We start from the raw sequence: 26,076 nt of genomic DNA, 5'->3' as shown, positions 1-26,076 counted from the left end.
TGAAATCGGTTTATATTGGATATACCTATACCATACCTATAAAGTTGAAGCGAAATGTATACAAAATTGAAATACAATCGGATTGCATGCTCTATAAACTTTCTTAAACCTACTATGTACCTATATTATATGAAAATATGATATTTTAAGTAGGTGTATACCGTATGTTCTGTATACGTCTATCCTAAATAAACCAAGTACTATTGTCACTAGTTACCCACTCGTAGTACCCCTAGGACGATAATAAATGTGCAGGATTAATCATGTTGATTGTATTTCCTCTCTTTATTTACAAATTTATTCTTAGTAAAGCTAATGGCAGTTGTTAAGGTAGTTCCTCCGCGACCGTCCAGTCAAAAAGTTTTGGACTAATACTATCATTCAGTGCATTAACTGTGCTATGACTATTATACATATACCATATATTATTTTCACAAGACTGTAGTTCCTCACTACTGTTTCTAGTATACATATAAACACACACACTATGACATATGCCTTTAACATTAGTCTTCATATCTTTTCCACAAAAATCATCGCTAAAACGAGTTATTTATTTAAGTTTTTTATCGAAACTATATGGTAAATAATTTTTATTTTTATTTATATATTTTCTAAATATAGTATTCTACATTATATTAGTTTTTCATAGAGATGGTGGACGTCATTCATTGGTAAATAAATATAATATTTGTAAATTTGTGTATTTTTATACACTTCTCCCATGTACACGTACAAATTGCGTCACTTTTAATTGCTAATATCTCATGTATGGCATGGTAAATCATCTTCTAATTTTAACAGCATGTGTATTATGAATTAAATATTTTATATTCTGAGTTTTGAGAAATTCTTGGAATATCACTTTCGTGTAGGTACTACCTTAAGTATTTATAGTCTAGTGCAGTTACGGACTAACCCAAAAGTTTGTGACCATAAATTTATTATTCATTCATTCGATAGGGGGTTGTTTGGAAACCTTAAATCTGATTTTGAGTATTCGTGAAATTTTGCGTGTTTTGGCCCATATCTTTTGTTCTATTTATTAAAATTTGATGACTTTGAAGTCGTTGGACTTGTCTGCGTTTTATCTTCAAACTCATTTATGTCCAACTACCCGCTACGATTAAGGTCTCCACATAATCCTCTATTAAGTCAATGAGTAAAAAAATCTTGTCTCACAAATTTTTAGGTTACCCCGCTTCGATTTTCTTAAGCGCACTGAACTATTTAATAGTAATAATTTAAATTAATTTAATAAATAAAGATTAAGGAAGTTCCCTCGGCAATAATAGAAAAAATAAATTAGTAGATAAGGATCCGAATTTTTAGTATGTTATAGCTCACGAAATATATTATTATATAAAACAAAAATTTGGGATCCTTGTCGATCAATTAAGAGAGTAATTCTTAATTAAAAATACACTAAATAACATAGCCATCCTCATAACAGGTTAATTTATTTAGTGTATTTTTAATTAATTAATTCCTTTCTTAATTGATCAATAAGATACCCAAATTTTTGTTATATACAATAATACATTTCGTTAACTATAACATACTAAAAATTCAGAGCATTATCTACTAATTTATTTTTTTCTATTACTGGCGAGTCACCCTCCTTAAATATTAAGGTAATTCCTATTTTATTCTTTAAGCAAACGTAGAAAACTTCAACTTGCAGAAATAAGTATTTTGATGACTGAAAAGTTTAATAACTACTCTCTTATCCTTCTACACCTCCTTCGATATAGATAATTTATTAACACTCAAACTACATCGTATTTTATTGACACTAAAATTTTATCGTAAATTATGAATCTTAGACTCTTAGAAAATTACGAATTTGATATCGATATTGTATTTTTATTTTTAAAACAAAGACTTTCCAATTCAAACTGTTATGCTTTACGTATTATGGTTATTTTTTAATAAGTCAACTTTTCTAATTTCATAAAATAATTATTACGAATCAAAACTTTAAAAAAAACTGATCGAGTTTCCGTCCTTTAGTCAGTATATGTGCGTGATTACGGATTACATGGTAGAGGTATTGATTGTCATGAATAGGCTATTTCAATTTTTTGCAATTTAAACATATTTCATTCACTGCGTACAGTCAGTCCGAGTATACAATTGATATTTCCCATTTATTTTAATTTTTTTCTTTTTAATTAATAATTCAAACTCTAGGTTTTAATTTTGATTCATATTGGACGTTTAATTAAAATAATTTTCTTAGCAGCCATTATTAAAAATTACAAAAACTACAAATTCATCATCAAATATCCATGATAATGTTTTAATAATTTCAAAAAATTTAAATGATGAATAATGTAATTTATATAAAACATGTGGTATACATTTTGAATTATCATATTTACCTATGATATAAATATAATTTTATGCTGATATTACATAATAAATCAATCTATCACATATTACTTATGTCATAATTATTATTATATTCATAAGGTGAAAATTATAATACAATTCATAATATCAGATATTTATCAAATCGGATATTTATCGGGTTTATATAATTGTTTGTTTAGCGTTAATCAAAATTTATTAAGTGTCGGACAAAAGTTAGCAGTCAATTTTCTTCTGATAAAAATTACAAAATAATTAACCTTTCTAAACTTCTCTTCTCAAAAACTTTGTGGTGAAAATCTGATGACATCAAAGTCTAATGAAAGCCGAGGATTACAGGAGAAAACAATAAACTCCTTTTAGATATCAAAAGAAATTAATATAATACGTTCCGAATCCTGTCACAGTATCAAAATAATTATAGCTACACATCATTAACATATAATGGTTACAAGAAATCTCTTTCTATGACAATATTTTATTTACAATGGCACCCAATAGACAGACACTTATGATGGCATATTTTTTCGAAGCCATTTTCTTTTATTTTCAAGTTGAACAATTTTACATTATACAGGTTTCTCAGTAAGAAATTGAATTTTCCTTTTCGAAAACATTAGCTAAAAGATTCAAAAACATAAAAATCACATTACTTAAATATTCATTTAGTTTTATCGGCCGAAACACAGATGTTAAAATCAGCATTTTATTGTTTCCAGATAATACGTAACAAAAAAACCATTTCACGTATAAATCCTACATTTAAAAGCAATACAAAAAAATGGTTTTTATATAACGTAACGTTACATGTTTTAAGTATTAAGTTCCCAAGACCGTGAGCCCAAAGCGAAATTTTAATGGGAATTTTTGTCTGCTTTTTGGGAGATTGTTATAAAAGTAAGTTTCATAATAAAAAACGATTGAGATATTAAATGTTTTTCACTTTCTACTCTATTGTACTATACACACATTTTTATTTCTTTTTCTATCTCTTGGACTATCAAAGCTCCAATTTCTTAATCTAAATTTTACCAAGGCTTCTACATTCATTAACATTTTTTTTAATGTTTTTGGTGTCTTTATAATATGGGTTTTGAATTATCCGATTTTATCTCTGCTGCCTTACACATTCCCTAATTCCAAGTTTGCCTTAATCAATCTTCAAAAAGGGCAGCTACAATGACATGAATCATGGAAATTTCGCTTCTTTGGGCTCACGGTCGAAGCGGGAGCATACGTATCAAAATATACGCTACATGAACATTAATATGTGAACCTAGTGAAGATTTATCTTTATGTGTGCTATGGAATGACATCATAATGGTATAACAACGCAAAAAAGTAATATTGTCGTAAATGTTCCATCATTTTAGATGTACATTTGTCACAGTTATTTAATAATCTATGACAAAGCTGTGTCGAAATATATGTTTGTAGGTATTGTAGCAGTCGGTATTCGAGATGAAATGATTCTCAAACCATGGTTATCGAACCGTATTAACTGTTGAATATAATGTATGTGCTTCTTTTATATTTTCTAGTAAAATATGTGCTGTGAATCTTTTTATCAGCCTTTAGTACAAAAAGTTTTAAGTTTTAAAGGTAGACCGATTATCACCTTTATTTGAAATCGAGTTTTTTAATTTTCGAGTTAATCGACATTTTTCTTTTGTCACCATACATGTTGAAGGACAATCATTGACAACACAATACGTAAAAATGTGTAATTGGAGATTTTCAGATAGTGTTTTTTACAATTGCACATTTTCATTTTCGACAGTTTTCAATTTGTTTAATTAGAAAGTTGTTCCATGTAAAATAGCAAACTTGAAAACATAAAGTCTAGTTTTGTTCGAAAATCTAAACATTTTTGATTGGAGATTTTTTTTTCGAAAGAATCTTTTCTGCACTCTTCTTTTGAATGATTTCGATTTTCGAAAAAAGTTCGTTTTCTTATTTTATAAGCACACACTTTTCATTTTAAGCTCTTCTGCGCATTATTTATGAACAAGACCTTTTAACGACTATGAAGGAAGTCCTTTCTGAACAGAATAATTAGTTTTTATAGATTTCTCCAAAACTATTCGGTGGAAATTAAAAAAAAAAAACAAGAACAAAAAAAAACCTTTAAATTAAAGTTAAAACCTTCTGATGTATGAGCACGGTAGTGGGAACACAAATTTTAAAACAATATATATTTTCAATTTTGATTATGAATTATGTTATAACTTGACAACATATATTTTTCGTCTATGAGAAAATTCATCATCAAAGTTGCAAATTAGGTACACATAATTTCAACCCTAAATTTAGTATTGTCTTGGCACTCATACTACCTTAAGTCGAGGTATTACTATACATTACGTAATGAAATTTTTAAGCTGGAAAATGTTTTAGAAACACTGATATTATGATAAGCTAAACATTGTGGTTAGTTAATATTATTTTTTCGTTTTAAATGACAAAAGATATTTAATAATAATAGTGTACTAAATATTTTCATTACAAAGTCTAATTATATTTGTTATTTAAGTATAGTGACATTTCATGTATTCTTCTCTTATCTTAACTATTTGGTTAAAAACTTTAATTTTTCCAACATACATTATCCATTATCATGATTCATGTGACGTAATTAATGAATTATTATTTTCAATTTATACTATTGGTACCATTTTAGTTATCATATATTATTATGATGTCATGAAAATTATTAATATTACAACTAATATTTCATATTTACCTACCTATGTGAAAAGTTGGTCAAATGCGAGTCTGTTTATACATAAAAAAAGATACCGTAGCTAGACTTACCATGCAAAATTATCGTGAAATCAAAATCATAATACAAAATAATATTAATAATAATAATATTAATAACTTTTTCCTGGCTTTCTTTACACTACCCCCACTGTTTATTTGTAACAAGAAAACCTAATATATTTTAGAAGAAAATTAGATCATCGGATAATTGGTTTCATTTTATAATCCTTGCAAAGATACTTAGAAAACAATGACATTGAATCACAGAAAATTGTAGAATGTTTGAAAAGTTGCATTGAAACTATGTTTTCCTAAGTCCACAAGTCTTTAAAAGTATTATTCATTAATATTATGGAATGTTATCTGCGCTTCCACCATCAAAGATTTTGTAGTTAATTATTTTTTATTTTTTTGAAATGATTTTCTACTTTTAAGTTCAGCTATCTACAAAAGCGTGCTTTTAAGTTTTTAAACTGTTATATATTTTTACTATTTAATTGAATTTGATAAAATTTTCCAGCACTTAGACTCAAAAATTCCTGAAATACGTTATGGAAATAAAATATTTTACTACGGAACCCTGAAAATGATTATTAAACTAATTGTTATCACTGTGATAACCATTTTATGAATTTCCTACGACTATATTTAAACTCGTATATTTAATCAAACCGTTTCAAAATCACAGAGCTGATAGCTGAATAAGCCATTAGCTAATTGTTACCCTAGGAAACAATCTGATTTCTGGACTATGGACAAAACTGTTATTTCAAAGAACCGAGAAAATATAAAATTTTTATATTACTTTTTTGTTCCTTGTCGATAAATTAATCTAGGTATAAGGTTAAATCCTTATACCTAAAGCCGATTATCAATCACGTACTTGCTCTAGAATATATTCGAGGGTTTCAAAAATTGTTCTTTGTCCTAATATAATTAAACAAAGTATGTAGGGAGATGCAAATCAAATCCAGAACTAACCCATTATTGATTCAATGCACGATTCTCAAGTAATATAACCTATAGATATTCTTATAACAACAGATTACATAAGAAATTTAATGTTTACCGAACAATGAATTTAGCAAACAATATACTACGGTTTAAAGTTCACCAAATAAGATTTTAATGAGGTATTGTTCTCTTTAGACAAATACTTCATTTGTATAATAGATAGGCAAATACCTACCTAATAAACTTACAATTTTTGTTCGATTAAATAATAATTAATAACAATAAAAACCCACTTGAATAATTTATGTACAAAAAATGAAAATTTTCATATTTTGAAGTTATTATTCACTCAATTAATCACAACCATCTATTGCCATATTTTAATTTTAAGTAATTTTAATTCGAAAGAGGAAAATTTATTCTAAGTAGAAAGTTATAGAGGAATTATAGTTCAAGCAATTATAGTTTACTTTAGCAATTAAAATTGCCCCAGTGCTTGTACTTCCTTAATATAATACTTAAATTTTTCAACAACAAACAATTACTTATTTTTAGATTTTCAACTGAAGCTATTACGATCCCTACTGGCATACCTTCTTACATAAAGAAATACGTGAAAAATAACGTAAACGGAAAAAATATGTTATAATGCGATAAAATTAATTAAAAAAAAAAAAAGAATGAATCAAAATAACTTTACACTTATATTATTAAAATAATGTCACACATGCATAATGACCCTGACCCTTTGTACTTCAATATTTAATTTCACAAACAAAAAATTTAGACTCAGAATGATTAATGAAAAAACTATAGTTAAAAGTGTTATCACTCACCTTATCACGACAATCAACATGAACTTTACCACTATCGAGTATACGTCGAAGTTTCCGAACATCACCATTCATAGCCGCTTGATGTAAATGTGCATCTGAACGCGACTCTTTCTGTAATTACACAAAACATAAACAAAATGAAATATTACACTTTTATGCTTTAATGCCTCTTTATGTCTAAAAATACAAGCACTTTCTAATAATTATTCATATTTATTGTATTTGATTTTAATCATTTTAAAAATTTATGGTAATAAAAAATACAACGCCAGCTAGTATGGTACCATGTTTGATACATATGTATGTAAATCTAATCTAATTAAAATTTTATATTTTTCACTTTTACTTTTGTGGAAAAATTTAAATAATAATACAGGTAAGGTACCGTGAACCGTACGTACTTTTTATTTATGTTATAGTCATAAATTTTATAGATATGAAAAATTGTTATACAAGTATAGAGGTAGAAGAATGTGTGATTTTGAAAACACTGTAAAATAAAAACATACCAATTGCTTTCGAAAATATATATTGTTTTACCATCTTAAAATACATAAAAAAGGCATTTAAGAAACACACACATAGCGGTTTACAGTGTTTTCAAAATCGCACACTTCTCTGCCTGCTCTATACACTTACCGGAATGCTTTTAACGATATTAGTTCAAGGTTGATGTGGCTTGTATAAAAAAATTATGTATTCGCACTAAAACTTTGTATATGGTGTATTAAGAGCTTTGAGAAAACGCTATTGAATAAACAAAACAGTTTTATCAAGTTCAAAATGTAATATGTATATAATAGAGCAAATTTGTTTTTATTTCAATCATATTGGCAAAAATATGAACCTAAAAATAGTGGACCTAATAAATTTATCCTTTAAGATTCTACGTATAACACCCCTTTTTGTTTAGTTCGGGAGTTAAAAACATAAATGAATAAAAATTAATTTTTTGCAAGGTTTACTTTATGTTGAAAGTTCCTTTGAAATAAGACACCCCTCATCGAATACAGAATAGCCCGAATTAAAATAATGAATAGCAAAATTCCATTTTAAATATTAATAAAACCAAAAAATATAACAAACAAAATTAAAAAAAAAAAAAAAGTTTAGTTATTACAGGTTAATTACAAAATTCCAAAAATTTATAATTTTAATTTTAGAACTTTACGCGTATAGTTATGCGTACATCTATCTCTATAAGCATTAAAAAAGGGTCAGATAATAAATTATAGTAAAATTTACTATCCAAAACTTTACTTATTATAAAAGTTTTAATTTAACTATAATATTAAAAATAGTTATTTACGATCCTAGTGGAATAACAGCATTATTAACGTACGCCTGCGAAATTTGCACAACGAGTCCTTAGCACAAGTTGGGCAATCGCAGAAGTACGTTAATAATGTATTATCACACGTGTATCGTACAAAACTTTATCTACGCCTCTAAAATGTGAAAAAAACGATAATTATTATTTGTCATGGCTTATTGAGAAGAATAAAATTTGTCATGGCTTATTGAGAAGAATAGAAAATTAAATAAAAAATAACTATAGTAACTTTTTATTAGCTTGAATTTTGACAGTAATTTGGAGTATAGTAATTAACTATTTTTCCCACGCATATTGAGTGATAAAAGTACTTCTTTATCATGGGCGTAGAGATAAATTAATTAGTAAAATTAAACAGGTTCTATAATTAAAAATGCCTTATCTCGTAAATACTTTCAAAAGGTACAAAGAAATATTTCAAAGAGGACCTTCTACCTAAAATTTTAATCACTAGAACAGATTATAATGTCCAAATATTGTCCTTTTTAAAGAATTTGTGTGGCGTTCAATAAAATTTGTTTATGTAATAAAAGACGATGTTCTGGTCTTTTGGATATTTAATATTTTTGTAAAACATGTTTTACACGAGTAATTATTTATAAATGGAATGTAAAAAATAAATATTTATGTTTAAATAGTGAAAGCAATGACCATTTAATTGTTCAGTTGAAATTGTATAATTACACGAACAGTACGAATTTATCTGTTTAAATAATTCTAAAAAAAAAATTTTTAAATGACATCTTTCATGCAAGATGCATCCTTCTCGCGAGTAAAAAAACTTTTGTGATTTTTGTTAAAATCAAAAGAAAGCATTAGAAAGCTTTCGTGCCCAAATATGTATGCTTCAAAAAAAAAAACTAACATTTTTTGAAAATATAGAAAGAATGCGTTTTTCATTAAGTATATACTTTGTTATATAAATACTCAACGGTTTCACCATTGTTTTAAAAAGGTATTTTCATGAACAATCAATCTCAGTATCTCTGCAGCATTCACAGATATTGCCAGTTAACTCTTCTATCATTAATGTGAGTCCAAGAGCTGTTTAACGTTATAATCGCAAATTAAGATAGGGGATCGTAACGAAGATGGTTTAGAAGATTGAAGATAGTTAAATCTATTTAACTATCGAGATAAAGTAATCGAGATAGCTCTTAAAAATTATAAACGTTAGTTAATACAGGTTTGCTGTTTTCATCGAGTTTGTAATGAGTTTTATAATAGTTCTGATAACATTTACAGAAACTAAAACAAAAACGAAAAAGTACGATGATTTATTTTTAGAGATTAATCAAATAAATCCATTTCTAAATCCGATCTCTTAATTCCACCAGTATACAACCGAAAGCAATGAATAATCAGCAATCTAACGTTCCAATAAATTACCACCACTATCCTTAATTTATTATATCTTAAAAAGATACAAAACATTCATTAAACCCCAAATGATACAAAAAAAAAGGTATCTGATGATACAGCAAATTGTCTGACAATTAAGTAAATATAATAAATATCGTTTTGTTTCTATATATCTGAAGTTGTGTATGTACTATAGTCTAGTCAACGAGTTCAATTTGGTCAAATATAGAAATACTGGTCGTCAATATACGTATGGACGCTCGTTGTATTTGGAATGATGTCTAGAAAAATGTGTCAGAAGCGTTTTTCAGCACATTTAAAATTGCAAAAGTTATAAACAATTAAAGAAGAAAAATAGGGTATTTCGTTTTTGCCAATCTATATACATATATAAGAATGGAAGCTGACTGATCGATCAACGCACAGCTGAAACCGCTGGGTCTAGAAGTCTTAAATTTTGTACACACGTTTCTTAAGTACCGTTAGTAAGCACTAAGAAGGGATTTTTGAAAAGTCGTCCTCTAAGGGGCTCAAAAAGGGATGCGAATTTTGTATATCGGAACTGTATGTTAATAATTTTATAGACAAATATAGATCAACCAACGTATTTTACCTAAAACTGAGTATCTATATTTCACCAGTTTGAACTTTTCGACTAGACTACTAGGTGTATAATGTAGCAACTAACCTCCCTATCAAAATAAATTATTTAGAAAAATTTTAATTGTAATTTTAATTAAAATTAAAAATAAATGATTCTCTTCTTCTTTTTTTGTTTTTGTTCACCACCCTTAAATCCCACAACAATTTAAATTATACACTTTATTATACGGACGATAAAATATTATGTTTAATGGAGGTGTAGTATATTTATAATACTATTTTTTTTTTTCTTTTTTTTTTTCTAGACACTTTAAAAAAGTTGAAGTGTTTTTTTATCACGGAAGAAGAAAGTAAACATTTGTGCTCTAGAAATGAATTTCTTTAGCTAGTTGACCCAGAAATTCTCTTTTCTTTAGAAATTAATAAAATAGAAAAATGTGATATGACCCTTGACAATTTAAAAGTTATGTAATTTATTTTCTTATTTTAACAATATGCTAGATTAAGAAAACATTTTTTGTTTTGTTAAGGTCGTACGAGCGCCAAGGCAAGTTTAGACTTGTGGTTCAAATTATTGTACCTTATTTTCAACTTTGACGATGAATTTTGTTATAACGCCATGCATGTAGACGAAAAATACGAATAAATTATTTCGATATCTGACAACAAAATTTTCAATTTTCGATATTTAGAAAATTACTCCAGATACTCTGCATCCAATCATTAAATTAACCTGATTTATATACTTTTTGGATCAAAATTATCCCATACACTGAGTTTCATCAAATTCTGAAACAAAAATTTTTTTCCCGATTTTCTCGATTTTATCAAAGGGGTACCCCTTAAAAAAATCCAAAAAAATCGGTACATTTTGTTTATTTCCAATTTCGATAAAACTCAGTATATAAGGTAATTTTGACCGATAAAGTACAAAAATCGGGTGCATTTGACGACTGGTCGAATAGTTTTTGAGATACGAACTAAAATCGATCAAAATATTGCGATATCTCAGAAACACTGCATCCAATCATTAAATTAACCTGATTTTTATACTTTTAGGATCAAAATTACCCCATACACTGAGTTTCATCAAATTCCAAAACAAAATTTTTTTTACGTTTTTCTCGATTTCTTTATTTATTAATTATCGTTTATTCGTAAATTATTTGTTGGTTGAACAACCGAAATCCTATTGCAACAATGCATTTTCGATGAAAACAACAAACAGCTACAATAATTATAGCTACCCCAGGGCAGAGTTATATTTGCATTATATTTGGAAAACACAAATAATATTTGGAATTTGACCCATATTACATATATTCAAAATAATATCTCTGAATTTATAATACAAAATAATTTATTGATATACAGTGTGTCCCCGGATAGAGGTAACTATACTTGTAAATTTTCTTATTTTGCATTTTACGAAAAAAAGTAATTCTTTATAAAAAATTTTGCTTATTCTGAAAATATTTAGAAATATTTAAAACTTCTAAATAATGTACAGGGTAGCCAAAAATTTTTTATCACTATTTTTTTTGTTGGTAAACTACCCATCGTTTTTATAAGTTGACAAAATGTTACTAAGAAAAATTGCTCGAAATTAACAATTATGACTCAAGATTCAAATTCATGACTGAATTTCAAGAAGATCTTGCCAACTTTGAAAATTCTTAGAGAATGATTATCCGAGAAAATAAATTTTCTTTTTAATTTTCTAACTTAGTCCACACAAAAAAATACACTCTCGAATAGTACATGTTAATTGATTTACTATTATTTTCTTTGCTACATTTTTTTGTAATTACAACTTTTGTTCAAATAAAAAATGATGTAATTATTAAAGTACACGGATCTTCTTGATATTTTATATAGAGTCATAATTGTTAATTGCGAGCAACTATTCTGAATAACATTTTGTCAACTTATAAAAAGGAAGAGTAGTTTACCAAAAAGAAAAATAGTGATTTCAATTTTTTGGTTACCCTGTACATTATTTAGAAGAAGTATTAAATATCCCTACATACTTTTCAGAATAAGCAAAATTGTTTATAAAGAATCACTTTTTTTCTTAAAATGAAAAATAAGAAAATTTACAAGTATAGTTACCTCTATCCGGGGACACACTATATGTTTATACGTAAAATATTAAAAACAAGTATAATTATTTTAATTATAGATAGATACCTATAGATTCATTTGCATAATAAAATAATAACTTACTATTAAAATGTTAATAATTGTATAAAGAAACATGTTTATTTAGGTTTTATTTGATTTTATTTTTTATAATCAAGTGAGATAACTTGTTATCTTGATATAAGATAAACATCTTGTCAAGTGCATAGTAATACAGGAGTTCTACTTTGTGATAATTATATTATAAGAATGTCATTAATTATCGTTTGATAATGAAAGTATGTTTAATCGTAAATTTTATCTTTGTGCATAAAAATTTTTAATATTTAGGTTACGTTTATCAAGTGAAACTGTATAAATGAATTCTTTGGCTCAAGGTGAACAAATTATTAAATAAACAAATAAATAGGAATGCAATTTCACAATTCAAGATAAAAGCTTTTGTCTATTGAACTGTAATAATCATAATCAAATCAATAATAATGATGGGGTTTAACCTCCGTTTCTCAGACCACGTGTATAACTGAGAGCACCCACATCATTATTCTTAATCTTTATTTATTTGTTAAACTACATTCGAATATACAATTAATTTTATGATGTGGGTGGAGTCGGTTACTTCGTTCTTATCCAAGCGACGACAGTGTGATCAAATTACCATCTCATTAACTATTTTGTTCACACTGCCGTTGCCTGAATTCGAGCCCGCAACCTCCCAGATAGTAGTCAAAGCAAGTAAAGACACCTCTGCTCGCTTAGCTACTGAGCCAGATTAAAAGTTATATGAATATTGCAAGTCAACAGAGTAAACTGTCATCAGTAAACTGAGTAAACTGTCATCAGAGTTCGTCAGTTATAATGACCAACGGTTAAAAATTTATAAAACCTTATTAACTATACACTTTCGCCCACCCATTTTTTATATTTCACCATACAATAGAGAATACGAGAAGTTTTTTTGCTCTATCATTGCAACCAGAAGTCCTCTCGTTGTACGTTCAATTGACAAAATTTAAATATACATATACTAGCTCGACCCGTGAGGAATTCCTCAGTGGGGTACCCGAGGCTAAAAACAAGCTTGAAAAATAATACATTAAGGATACAAAATATCAATAGTAATTTACTTTCTTCTCATTTATGGGCAATTTTATTACAGATATGATATATCAAATTACATAATGAACAAAATTAAATCTTAATATTTTCTCAAGCCTGTTTTTCCTAAATGGTACATTGTTAACCGCGAATCTATTTTATTTTTAGTCATTAGCCAACGCGATGAGCTTCAAAACGAGGAGTAAATCATGGAATTTGATAAAGAAATAAGGAAGATATTGCCTAAGCAGGAAAAAACAGACTGAATAACTTACTCATCAATAAATCGGTAAAACTATACACTCAACTCTCACTAAAAAGAGATTTTTGTAAATATAACTCCTAAATTGGTGAAAAAGGGGGTGAAAGTCCGTCATTCTTTCACCAATAAAATGCCACACTATCAGCAAGTAACATGCGTAGTATTTTATTTTCAAAAAAATTAGGATTCCGTGCCAAAAAACTTAAAACTCAGGAAATTGTGAACAAAGAAGGAGATAAGTAAGGGTAAGAGAAATGAAGACTATAGCAATGTAGTAATTAGTTTTTAAAGTGGAAATTGCTGGTTATATTTTGATTCAAATTGATATGAAAATTATTGCAAATAATAGGAAATTAAAATGTGATAATCATCTATATAAAAGAAAACTGGAGTTTTTTTTTATAGGCATGTAACTACTAGCCATATAGAGAATCATTTAAAGAGAAATTAATATTACGAAATACCATACCTAATATTTTTATTACATTAACAGTGTTATTAAAAAAATTAAAAGTTTTTTAATTAAGTTTCTATTTTTAAAGTTTAGATCATAAATAATATTTGTATCGTGATGAATATTCAATTTATTTGATGAATATTGAATTATATTCACACTTCACAACAAGCATACAATATAAAAATTTCAACTAAGAATATAATTTATGTTTGCATTTGTTATTAAGTTTGCAATTTTCTATGAAAGTTTTTATATACCATCTTAAAAACTTCTTCAATTTAGTCTTCAATACTTGAATCGTAAACTTCAAGACATTTTTACAATACATCAATAGCAATAAATCATCGGTAAATTTTTAGTTATTTTCTAACACATCCACAATATTATCACAAAAATTGTAATTTTTATAATTTCAGAATAGAACATAGCCAAACGTACATGAGTAAGACCTGTGCTTAGATAAGCCTAAGTCTTGTTATTTTAACCTTCTAAGGAAGAACAGGAATCTCTGTAAGAAAAAGTTGTTTTTACTAACAAGACCTTCTTTTTAATGTATTTCCTCTTCTGGGAAGTTAGTCGTGTGGGGTGTGGATTATGTACTGACTATTTTTAAACTTCAAATAACATTGATAAACATAACAATTAAAATTTTGTTAAGTTTTTAAATGAATAAATGCGCGTGTGAACTGACCTATTTTTGAAACTTGCTACAGTTAAGAAGTATCAATTGCTAAGAAAGGTTCGGCATCAACTCAGAATGTTAAAACAAGTGTTTTCCTTAAAATAGTGAATGTGTTTGAGAGTGATTCAATAGCTCTCTACAGGTATTTTTTCTCATTGCGAATAATTCCAAAAAAAATATATGCGACTTTAACCAAAATCGCACCAAACATAGATTTGGTGGAAGTAGAAAATTGTAGTTCTAATCATTCGAAACATCTTATTATTGGTAGGTGAAATTCTTACGAAAGTGAAGATTAAGCATAGAAGGCGATAGCTCTTTTACGAACTTACTGGCAAAGATAAAGCTGAAAAAATTAGGCTTTGACTGAAGCATACTTATTTCTAAATCTATCGAATGGATTTTCAAATGGAGATGGGAAGTTATTTAAAATATGTACTATCGTTTCAAAAATTTACATAACATTTATTGAGAATATAAACATTAATTCTGAATAAAATGTAGGTGTAAATAATGCATTTAAAATGATAATACATGTATGCCATTACAATATATTGGATTAAGGTCATTAGCTGTTGGTTGTAAACAGTAAATTAACACAATGCTACATACACACTACACAGTTAGTACCTACATCAATGAAAATTTTAAATATCAATTCGCGTTTGCCGGGTGTAACAAATAACAGACATATCTTAGGGCCAGGTCCAGGAGCAATATTTAACATTCATTTCAGAGCCAAAAACTTCTCTTTCAGTAAGGCTAGAAAATTTTCATATACAAAAATAATTGAATGAATAAACAAACTTTTCATCTGAGTGCGATCCTTATAGTCCACACATTTAACATCCCAGATGATGGAAATCTATCTTTTCTGACTTTGCTATAACTATCTGAAACAATTCAATATTAATTTTGCCCCTGCGACATTTGCCAGAAAAAATTTTTTTTATGTTATATAAATCATAAAAAGAATTATCGTAACAATTAATTTTCCAGAAAAAATTATAATTATTGTTAAAATGCTTTTCTACAACTTATACTTATTATAAAAATTTTCTGAATATTTCTGTTCCAGTTTCTGAATATTGACAGAAAAATTTCAATTTTTATTTTTCTTCTCCTCCCCCGCGTCCTAATTACTACGTGCCACTTATGTTAACTTCTTGATGTTATTATACAACTCTAATCGGTATCGAAAAAATGTTCACGAACACAAAATGCAAAAATCGTTTTGGCCGACATTTGAATACAAGAAATGCTCGTTTTCCGACATAATATGAAATTTTCAAGGAGTTAAATGTCGGATAACCCCTTTTTGATAGTTAAACGAAATGATTTTTTTATTTTTATTTTATATTCAATTATCTTAAATAACGCCTTCAATTAATATTCGTCAATTCTATGTTTCTCACGTAATTAAATAAATTTCCAGACCCCTGAAAGCATTAATATCTTAAAATTTATCAACATCATTTGTTGGTGGGGAAAATTAATTTTCTCGAACATTTTTGACGTTATCAAGCACGAAAATGATTTTTTTTTTTGGTGCTATCTAAATTTGATGTGACATTCAAAATCTAACGAAAAATATTAATTTAGTAAATTGTTCTTTTAATATCAACGATTTACAAAATTGGTTTTTAATCTAAAAAGAAACAAGTTAGTTTTAAAATTTTTTTCTCAAAAACTGTCTGGATTCTGCAATAATAAAATGAAAGTACAATTAAAGGTAGAATTTTGCCACCAAACTCTATCAATCATTTATGAGGTTCTCGAAAAAATGTTTTCAGCTAAAAATATTAACTTTTTTATGAGCAAGAAAATGATTATGAAAATAAGGACTTTAAGATTATCAGTAAATGCGATACCTAAATTTCCATCATTTTGTTACACGCTGTATATAAAACAATAATTGTAATATATATTTGTTATTTATTCAAAACAATACTTATAATAATAATAATATGTAATTGTATTCATGATATAAATAGAATGAATTTGAATTCATAAATTTTGCTAAAAATAATAATAATAAAATGTAGAACACAATTGTGTGTGCTTGTAGTACAACTTTTATATGCTACATTTTATTTTATAGCGACCCTTGAACTTTTGACTCTGTTAAATTGTTCATTTAATATTTATTATATGCTAAGATTTAAATATTCATTGTTTAATTTTAGTTTTTAAGATTTATTGTTTAATTCATTGAAACCATCAACAGAATTAAAAAGAAAATCATTCTTTTTATCTTGCTATTGTACCGAAAATAAATATCATTTTGCCAAGTCATTATATCAAAGAGTTTCGGAGTCACAGTTTAAAACTGATCAGGATGAAATTTGGTTTTAGATATGCTTTTTTTTTAAATTCTCTTTTCGAAAGAGAGAATTTCTTATTTTAAAATAAACAACTTTTATTAGAAACATTTTTTCGTAATAATCTTTGTTTTACCGTTAGGGTCCAAATTAAGACCACTTATCTTATTTATAAAAGTAATACAAGCACTGATACAAAGAGCATAGTCTTTGCACTGATATTCACTACTGTCTATATAGGGTTTTTCAATAATTAACTCGGTCAATTATTTATGAATTTAAATCACTATTCCAACTATGTTTCAACTAAAACAATGAGCTGTAGCTTCTTAGATTTACTTGCTTTTAAAATGTGGCTCCAAAGTGAAAATTGGTTTTTTTTTCTCGTGTAACAATCCATTTTTAATAAACCTAAATTCAAATTTTGCGTTTATTTTAGGGCAACCTTTTCAGTTATGTATAATTAATGTTATGGTACTTTTCATTTTAACTAAGATTCGCTAAGGTATATGTAGTTAAAAAAAAGTCCAAAAATAAAAATTTATTTTTTTAAATGTGTATTAATAACTTTTGTTTGAAACTTTTTATAAACATTTTAAATTTCAGATTAATAATCTGATTAATTGAGAAAATCCATTTATTTTTTTGGAAATAAAACGTATATTTTCTTATAATTATGATAAAACGTAATTTAAACTTTTTCTAAAAGTTTTTCTTATCACTCGATAATAATATTTATTTCCGCCTATTGCATAAAATTAATGTGTAATCATCTGGTATGTATATTAAGATTAAGTTTACTTTTTTAATTGTATTTGCAGTAAATTTCGAAGGCCATTACATTTTTTTTTTAATTTCATGCCAGGGTTTCTAAATTATCAAACAGTTAAAAACCTTTCGTACACGACAACGAATCAAACAAACTCGATTTTTCTATTTTTTAAGTCTAATTTAAATAGAGCCATAGAGCAAAGCCCTATCCTGGGGTGGGTAACCCGGTAGGATATTGTTTAAATTAATTTTTTTAAATCAAATAATAATGTTGACCGAATCGCTTTGCTATCTATGAGAAAATTATTATTTTTTCTATTAGAAAATCGTTATTTTTGGATGGTTTTTCGCGAGCTCTTTTAACAATTTTGCGAGATGTTGTAGAGTAAGCTTTATACAAATAAACATTTTATACATATAAAAAATTTGATTTTTTAATACACTTTTGAGGGATGAAAATCGTAAAAATCGCGAAAAAATTTCAAATTTTATCTTCGAAAACTGAAAGCTGAATATATGCTAAAATTTTCTCATAGATAAAAAAGCGATTCGGTCAATATTATTTATTTGTTAAAAAAAAAAAATTACTTTAAACAATATCCCAGCGGGTTACCCATCAGCAGCCTGCGCTTTTACGTTCAGAAGCATTTTTTAAAGTGCTCAATGACGAATTTTACCGGGTCTAAACATATTTTTATTTTGGCTGGATAAATACACACAATAATAATACTCAAATTTTCTTGACTGTCTCTACGCATAAACACAAAACGGCTTATACTTTGATCGTATGTTCAAGGCTTAATATAAAATCGTAATAAAATTGTTGGCCAGCGCCAGTCCAGCTTATCATTTTATTATATATTTATTCATTTATTACAAAAAAATAGTTATAAAATTCTGATTTTATTGTACGATACATTGTAATTTAATATGCTTCAGTTATTTTTAGTAACTGTCTTAACGTTATAATTTTATTTAAATTAGCTACTTTTTATTTATAATTATTATTTGAATAAAATAAAAAAATTAAAAAATAAAAACAATAATAAATATAAAAAAATAAAAACAAAACAGCTTAGGTAAGTCAAGTCTGTCAATATTTACAATAATTATAGTTGTTTTTAGTAAAATACAGGATGAGACAGAGAAGTGCACAATTTTGAAAATGCTGTAAATGGGACTTCCCCCAATTTTTCCAAAATTATCGTTTATAATTAATTATTTTATCACTTTAATTGCAGTGTTAAATCAAAATTATGCATTATTTTTTTATTTATGCATAGATTGATGTAATCTTTTTACAGTTTAAATCTACAAGAAATTAAACTTCATTAACTAAATTATCTGAACACAATTTATTTAAAAACACAAATCATTTTCTTTGGTAATGCATTTTCTAAAATGCTTTTTTAACCGCCGGTGCAAAAAAGGCATGCTATATATTTGGCCGCTTTATGTATCTGTCTGACTGTCTGTGGCATCATACCTCCTAAACGGATGAACCGATTTTGGCATTTTGTACGGTAATTTAATGGAGAGTGTTCTTAGCTATGTTTCAATAATCAGTTCAGTTGGAGAGAGCTACAAGGATAAAACCTCATTTATCGAGCGTTTTTTAAATTTTGTAAATTACACCTGTTACATACTTTTTTAAAGTCAGGTGGTAAAAAGATACTTTAGAAAAATTAATGGGATATCTATTTACAGCTTTTTCAAAATTACACACTCCTCTGCTCCCTTGTATATCTGAAAAATGGAGGGTATGTAAAGCAATACAAAACTTGAAAGAACTAAACAAAATAGGTAACAAGCTCATATCAAGATACGTCCAAGAAGAGTTCGTTTTGGATCTGTTTTTTTTTTTTTTTTTTTTTGCGGGCATTCTGATGAATAACTACCGATCTTATAAAGAGTTTCGAAAAGCTCTTATTGATTTTAAAATTTTCTTACAATTTTTCGAACCCCCGGTAGAACAAAATGTAAATCAATTCACTAATAATAAACAAGTCAATTAAAAATGACGCTAATTGGATTACGTAACTTTGTTTTTCATCAAACTTTCCAAACAATATTTGTAAACTTTTCGATATAACATGTTGAATACAGTCAAACTTCAATAAATCGAATTTCAATAGATAATAAATACTTAAAGTGGCTTCGGGCTTTCATAAATTAATTAGCAATTCAAATTATGCAAGTTTGAATCAAAACAAAACTTCAGCAATTGAAAACACTGCGGGCTATTGTTTTTATTTTTCAGTATAAAGGGAAATGTTATATTCTTACCGGTTTGGTGAGTAAGGGCGAATTTTTAAAATTAATTAATATAACAGAAAAAAAATGAAATAATTTCATATTGACATCCTAGCTCATAAAAAAGACTTGACGCCAAAAATTATAAAATAACAAGGAATATGAAAACAATACAGTGCGCGTTAAATCATCAAAACATGTTGGAAAATGTGATTCAATAATTTTCTTACCTTTAACGACATAATAACAATACGATACAATAATTAATACTACACATGAGTTTTAATTAATATATTTATGTAATTAATTTTAATGAGATACATTTATAAATGGAAATTTAGAATATAATTTACTTTACATTGTGTTTTATAAAATTTATTTCAATTTCACCTGTTAACAAAAATAGAATCTTTTCTTTTAAATATAATAACAAAAATATGTTGATTCACAATACCAGATCGCGAACCTATCTGCAATGATCGTCTTGCGCGACTGATGATAAATCTGTATGTACAATAATAAGTAGTCGGAGCGCATGCTGCTACCATTCACTCCTTACCGCTTCTTTTTAAACCATATATTATTAAAGGTATGTGTTCTTAAACGTTCGTAAGAGGGCAATAGCTTCGGATGCATTTTTGATTATAAAATACACTCTCTACTATACCGATCATTGATAATTCATTTTTTTACCTATTATTGGAAAATAAAAAATGAAATTTATAACATATTCAATAATTTTATTTACTCCAAATATATGTATACCATATACTGTAGAGAATGAACCCCGCAAAATAGTAACAAAGCATACAAATGTTTATTAATTTGTTTTTGTTTTATACGTAGAAAAGTCCTATTTCTAAAGATGTTTCGAATTTGTTTATAAGTAGATTCTGACTTTGTTTATCGTATTAGCATGCTAATAAATAATTATTATTATTTTAATAATTAAATAATTTGTTTTTAAATTACTTCATACATTTTGTCAATAGATGGACGTACAAGCTGTAAACATGATTTTAAGGAATTTTTAAGTATCAGTCGGTAATATCAGAAATATTTCACATTCTTTCCAAATCAGCCATCTTTGTCGTTGTTTCACGATATTTATAAAACGTAAGTTAAAAATAATAATTAAAATTAATATTAAATAAATATTTAATATTTTCTATTTATTTTAGATATAAATCAAAATGGAAAACGATGCTGGTGTAGTTGTTGACAAATACTGTCCACGAAAATGGTAAGTGAAAATTAAAACTTTCTCCACGTGTTTTCAATGATTTTCCAATAGTTCATTGGCGAATTTTTAAATTTTAATACTTAATTTAATTAGTTAATTTGTAATATGTAAATTTGTTATGAAAAAGCTTGAATTATGTTTTGTCTATAATATTTCATGTAAATTAACAATTTAAGAACTTAACCTTAAATTCCATACGCGTACTTATATTGTGTATTTTAGATCTAAGATCATGGAAAGTTAATGCGATATTTTTGTTTTAGTTCTGCAAGTAACAGAATCATCCACGCTAAAGATCATGCTTCAATCCAACTAAGCATTGCCGAAGTTGATCCAGAAACCGGTCGTATGACTGAAAACTCAAAAATGTATGCCCTTTGCGGTGCTATCAGACGGATGGGTGAATCAGATGATTGTATTGGACGATTAGCTAAAAAAGATGGTATTTTAGCTAAGTAAGTTTCACTAATTAAGAAATTTCATAAACTGATTATCTCTTATTTATAATATTAATCGGAATGTTTATTTTCTTTTTCAGAAACTTCTAATAAGATAACTATGTATTTTGTAATATAAGTTAATAAAAAAATTATAAAAAAAAACATCCTTTTTGTTTCATTGATAAGTTTTCCTTTCACTTTTCATCAATTTTTTACAGCTCAATTAAAAGGCAATTTGTTTTATGATTTGAAATAACTTTGTGATTCTAATGGCCATGTTTGCCCATAGATGGCGTCACAAGTTCAACAACTCTGAATCAGAGAGTAGGCCATTTCTGGTTAGAATCAACAAGTATCTTAACATTATAAATGTGTCATGTAGAAAATTAGTTTTGTGTAGATAAAAAATATTTATAATGAAACAATTACAAAAAAGATAATTTTTAAATAATATATAATTGCCGTGTATTGTTTGTGTGTTCAAAATGTGTTTAAGTGTCGTACTTAGTGAAATATTGTTACAAAATTATTTAAAACTAAACTTCATAACGGATACAACTACATTATAAAAATTTATCCAAATATGGACTTTTTCTGAATAAAATGGCTGATGTGAATAATGATACTGTGATAAGTGGTACAAATTCCCATATACCGGCAAATTTAGCGCCGGCCAACGAAACAAATAACGATATTGGTATGTTTTTATAAGTTTTTTGTTATTGTATATTTTACAATATGGCTCGGTATGATGCATGCAGTGCTTCCAACCCAACAGACATTTATTTCTGGATTTTTTTAATGTTGTTGTATACTCTATGGTCGTATTAGAATTTTATTTATCAAATGTCATGATTCATTTTGTGTTTGTCAGGTGAAAAATTATTATTATTTTTTCGATAGATTTTAAGTTCTCGAGATTTATTTTGGCCTTGTTAAATTTTATTGTAATGAATGCCCTTCCATTTGTTTTTACTGCAATTGTTAAACCATTTTTTGTTATGTGCAAATGTAGTTTTTGAGTTTGTATACTTTCTAAATTAGATTATTTGTTATTTATTAATTTGAATAGTGTTAGAAACTGGCAAAAATTTGATTTATTTTAAGCATTTTAAGTCAACGCTACTTAAAGATTATGCAAAAATGCGCGAAATATGAAAAATTATGACAAGTGTAACTATTAAAAGTAAGTTTCAAGGCCTAAATTTTTCGAAAAACGATGAAGAGCAAGTTTAAATATGCCGGAAAATGACACCTAGACGTTCTTGATATTTGTTGAATTCAAACATAGTCAACGCCCGTCAATACGTGATTTTCCTCTCTAAAATTTACTTTTGAACAAGTCCCCATTTTTGGTAGAAGAATAATGATATTCAGGAGCTTGCATTTCATATTTTGTAACTTGAAAAATATGCTTAAGAAATTAAAGCTTCTTTGCCAGATGCTTTTTCTGTAAAATTATCTTTTATTGTTTTCCGATAAAATTGATTTATTACATAATAATTTGAGTAAATTGGAAATTTTGATCTAGAGACTTAAAGATTGATTATTTAGTCTTCCGATTCACGAGAATGGCAGGCGTTGATCTTCCTTGTAAAAATTCCTTGTGTGAAATACATAGTTCACATTGTTACGAACATTGCATTTCTATTTTACAATAAGTTGCTTTATTCTAATCTTAAATTTATTTCCAAAACTACACATTAAAATCAACGTTGTTCTGAACGATCGAGAGTCCATGACGTTAAACAACGGAGCATCAAATAAAGCGCAATGCATTTCGATTTTGACTTAAGTTTATATAAGAAACAAAAATTAGTATTGTCAAATTTTTTGAACTACTGAGATGTCCTGTTTTCTTCCCGGACAATGGCCTGAATCATTGCATAATGGTAAGGTATCGAAATTATACAGAAACTTGAATGAGAAAATGTGTAATACCGGTCGGAAATAACTTAAATAGGTTCTGTTTATTTTCTGTGATCGGACAGTAGATAACGGTTTTGGATAATCAATTTGATCCGGAATCAAAAATATAACTATTTGAAATTTCATTAATGCTGAACATAGTGATTGTTTTTTAGTAGATATTAAGTTTCTTAAATGCCCGTTAAATTTTTGCCAGTAAAAATTGTATGTTAGAACAACAATAGCAGTAAAAAATTATGTATCGGACGTAAAATTCGACAATATCTATTTCAGCTATGGTTGCAACTGGACCAATATTATTAGAAGAATGCACAAGACAAGAAATCCCATCAAGTCTTGACAAATTGATAGCACATTTATATGAAACTACAGCTCCACACAAAGAAGTGACGAAATTGGAATTAATCGGATCATTAGTGTATATATTAATGCTAGAAATGGGCTATACACCAACAATGAAACCGGCATATTCACATATAAATATTGATGAACAATTTGTTGGCGATGTATCATTTAATAAAAAACGTATGCAAATCTTTTGTCAGTATCCCCGAAATTGGCAAGTACTAAATACAAATTGTATCGAAATGCATTATTTTTTAATACCTTGTCAGCAAACATTTGATATAATCGTATCAATGACGACATTCGGTACCGGAATTACGTTAAATTTAATTATTATGAATAACGTAACACAAGAACTAGAACATTTATTTCCATATTTCATACCAACAGTTAAATATATTTTGAACGCAAATGCACCAGTTGAAAAAAAATTTAATAACTTACGTGAATTATCAACAGATTTTAAAAATAAAGTTGCATATCCAGCGAAATGTACAATTTTGAATACGGATTACAAGAAACACGCATGTTTACAATATTTACCGTACGAACTGTTGGTAAGAATTGCAACGTATTTATCGTTACAAAGTTTTGGAAGTTTTATACAAACATGTAAACATTTAAATCAAGTTAGTGATGAACAATTTATGTGGAAAATGTTATGTAGAAAGACGGCGAATAAATATAATATTAGAAGTATTTATAAGAATGCGATTAAAAAAGAAAAAAATGGTGATAAAGTTGATTGGAGGGTGGTTTGTAAGGAGAGTTCGGAATTTAGACCACGTACATCGTACTTTACTTGAATCAAGCAATCTTTTGGATTATTTAACTTTTATTTGTTTACATATTTATTATTAATACAGATATTCGTGTTAAGGTTGATAAATAAATTTTTTAAGGAATCGAATTTTGCTTTATATTTTATTGAAATCCAGAAATGATTGGGTGTTGGAGTAAGGAAGCATTGCAGTACATTTTTTAATTTTTAATTGTTTATTATTTGTCCATTATAGACCTTGGTAAATTCACACAAAACCTTCCAAACCTTTTGTTTTCGAAATGGGGGAAATTTAACTTTGAACGGCGCCCACAAGTCGTCGTTATTTAATTAACGGATGATTAAAATAATTTGTAGCAGGCGTTATTTTATTTTTTTAGAGGCTAGTCTTTTTAACTGCAAGAAAGAGGGGTGTTTTTGTCTATCTGTAGCCTCGTAGCTCCTAAACTGATGAACCGATATTCACTTTATTTTTAAAGGCAATTTGATGGAGAGTGTTCTTAGCTGAATTTCAAGAAAATCGGTTAATTTGGAGAGAGCTACAAGGAAAATACCACATTTGTCGACGGTTTTTTTAATTTTCTTTGTCTTTCATGAAAATGATTATGCCATATTTTCCACGACTGTTCCAAATAGGTGCTATATTTGTATGGCAGCTGTTTGGAATTGTCGTTAAAAGTTTGTAAGGATGATTTTCGTGAATGAAAAAACGAAAATGATGAGTTAAAAAATTTAGCCTGTAGGAAATAGAATAACGCCTGTTACAAATTATTTTAAACGTGTATCGATTATATTCTTCGATCGACTTCGATCAGCGTTTTCCTTTCAATAATTAGGTAATTGGACCAATAAATGGGCTCCACCAAGATCTGAAACGTTGCCATGGCCAACGACTGTGGTATCGACTGAGGCCTACGACTACTACGTTCTCGTTTACGGTTTTAGATCGATATCTATAAGAAGTTACTCGCCCAATCGTTAAAAGGGCACGTTTTTTTGTAATTTTTGAATCAAAATTATTCTTGAAAATGATTTTCAAATATCCATTGCCGTTGCTGCAAATATCTGTTGCTGTTTCTTTGAATGTAAAATTTAATTTTCAGTTTTTGCTTTTGAATATATATACAT

The 26,076-nt window shown here is 27.3% G+C and overlaps 4 protein-coding genes across 5 annotated transcripts in view; 3 read left to right on the top strand and 1 right to left on the bottom strand.

The window, feature by feature from the left end:
* The window catches only part of LOC123295191 (ankyrin repeat domain-containing protein 29), a 79,301-nt gene extending 58,613 nt beyond the window's left edge, over positions 1-20,688 (bottom strand). The window contains exons 1-2 of the mRNA XM_044876440.1: positions 20,441-20,688; positions 6,927-7,037 (exon numbers count right to left, since the gene is read on the bottom strand). Coding sequence (XP_044732375.1) covers positions 6,927-7,037; positions 20,441-20,452 — 123 coding nt within the window. The 5' untranslated portion in view covers positions 20,453-20,688. The remainder of the gene's footprint in view (positions 1-6,926; positions 7,038-20,440) is intronic.
* A 516-nt stretch (positions 20,689-21,204) lies between these two features.
* Positions 21,205-22,053, top strand: LOC123295598 (40S ribosomal protein S21). Its single transcript, XM_044877005.1, has 4 exons — positions 21,205-21,326; positions 21,392-21,453; positions 21,717-21,908; positions 21,992-22,053. Exons 2-4 carry the CDS (start codon positions 21,404-21,406, stop codon positions 21,999-22,001), a joined length of 252 nt encoding a protein of 83 aa, XP_044732940.1. The 5' UTR covers positions 21,205-21,326; positions 21,392-21,403; the 3' UTR covers positions 22,002-22,053.
* A 311-nt stretch (positions 22,054-22,364) lies between these two features.
* LOC123296569 (phosphatase and actin regulator 4) overlaps positions 22,365-26,076 on the top strand; it is a 387,108-nt gene continuing 383,396 nt past the window's right edge. The window contains exon 1 of the mRNA XM_044878096.1: positions 22,365-22,590. Within this exon, the coding sequence (XP_044734031.1) occupies positions 22,497-22,590 (94 nt within the window). The 5' untranslated portion in view covers positions 22,365-22,496. The remainder of the gene's footprint in view (positions 22,591-26,076) is intronic.
* Positions 22,655-25,039, top strand: LOC123296573. 2 transcript variants are annotated; one of them, XM_044878103.1, is made up of 2 exons: positions 22,655-22,767; positions 24,096-25,039. In XM_044878103.1, the coding sequence occupies exon 2, from the start codon at positions 24,098-24,100 to the stop codon at positions 24,971-24,973; it is 876 nt and encodes a 291-aa protein (XP_044734038.1). In that variant the 5' UTR covers positions 22,655-22,767; positions 24,096-24,097; the 3' UTR covers positions 24,974-25,039. The 2 variants fall into 2 exon arrangements, with proteins under 2 accessions (XP_044734038.1, XP_044734037.1); XM_044878102.1 differs by lacking the exon at positions 22,655-22,767 and adding an exon at positions 22,948-23,079.

The sequence above is a fragment of the Chrysoperla carnea genome, chromosome 3, assembly GCF_905475395.1.
Source record: "Chrysoperla carnea chromosome 3, inChrCarn1.1, whole genome shotgun sequence".
NCBI classification, from domain to species: domain Eukaryota; kingdom Metazoa; phylum Arthropoda; class Insecta; order Neuroptera; family Chrysopidae; genus Chrysoperla; species Chrysoperla carnea.
This window is presented reverse-complemented; position numbering and strand designations above follow the sequence as displayed.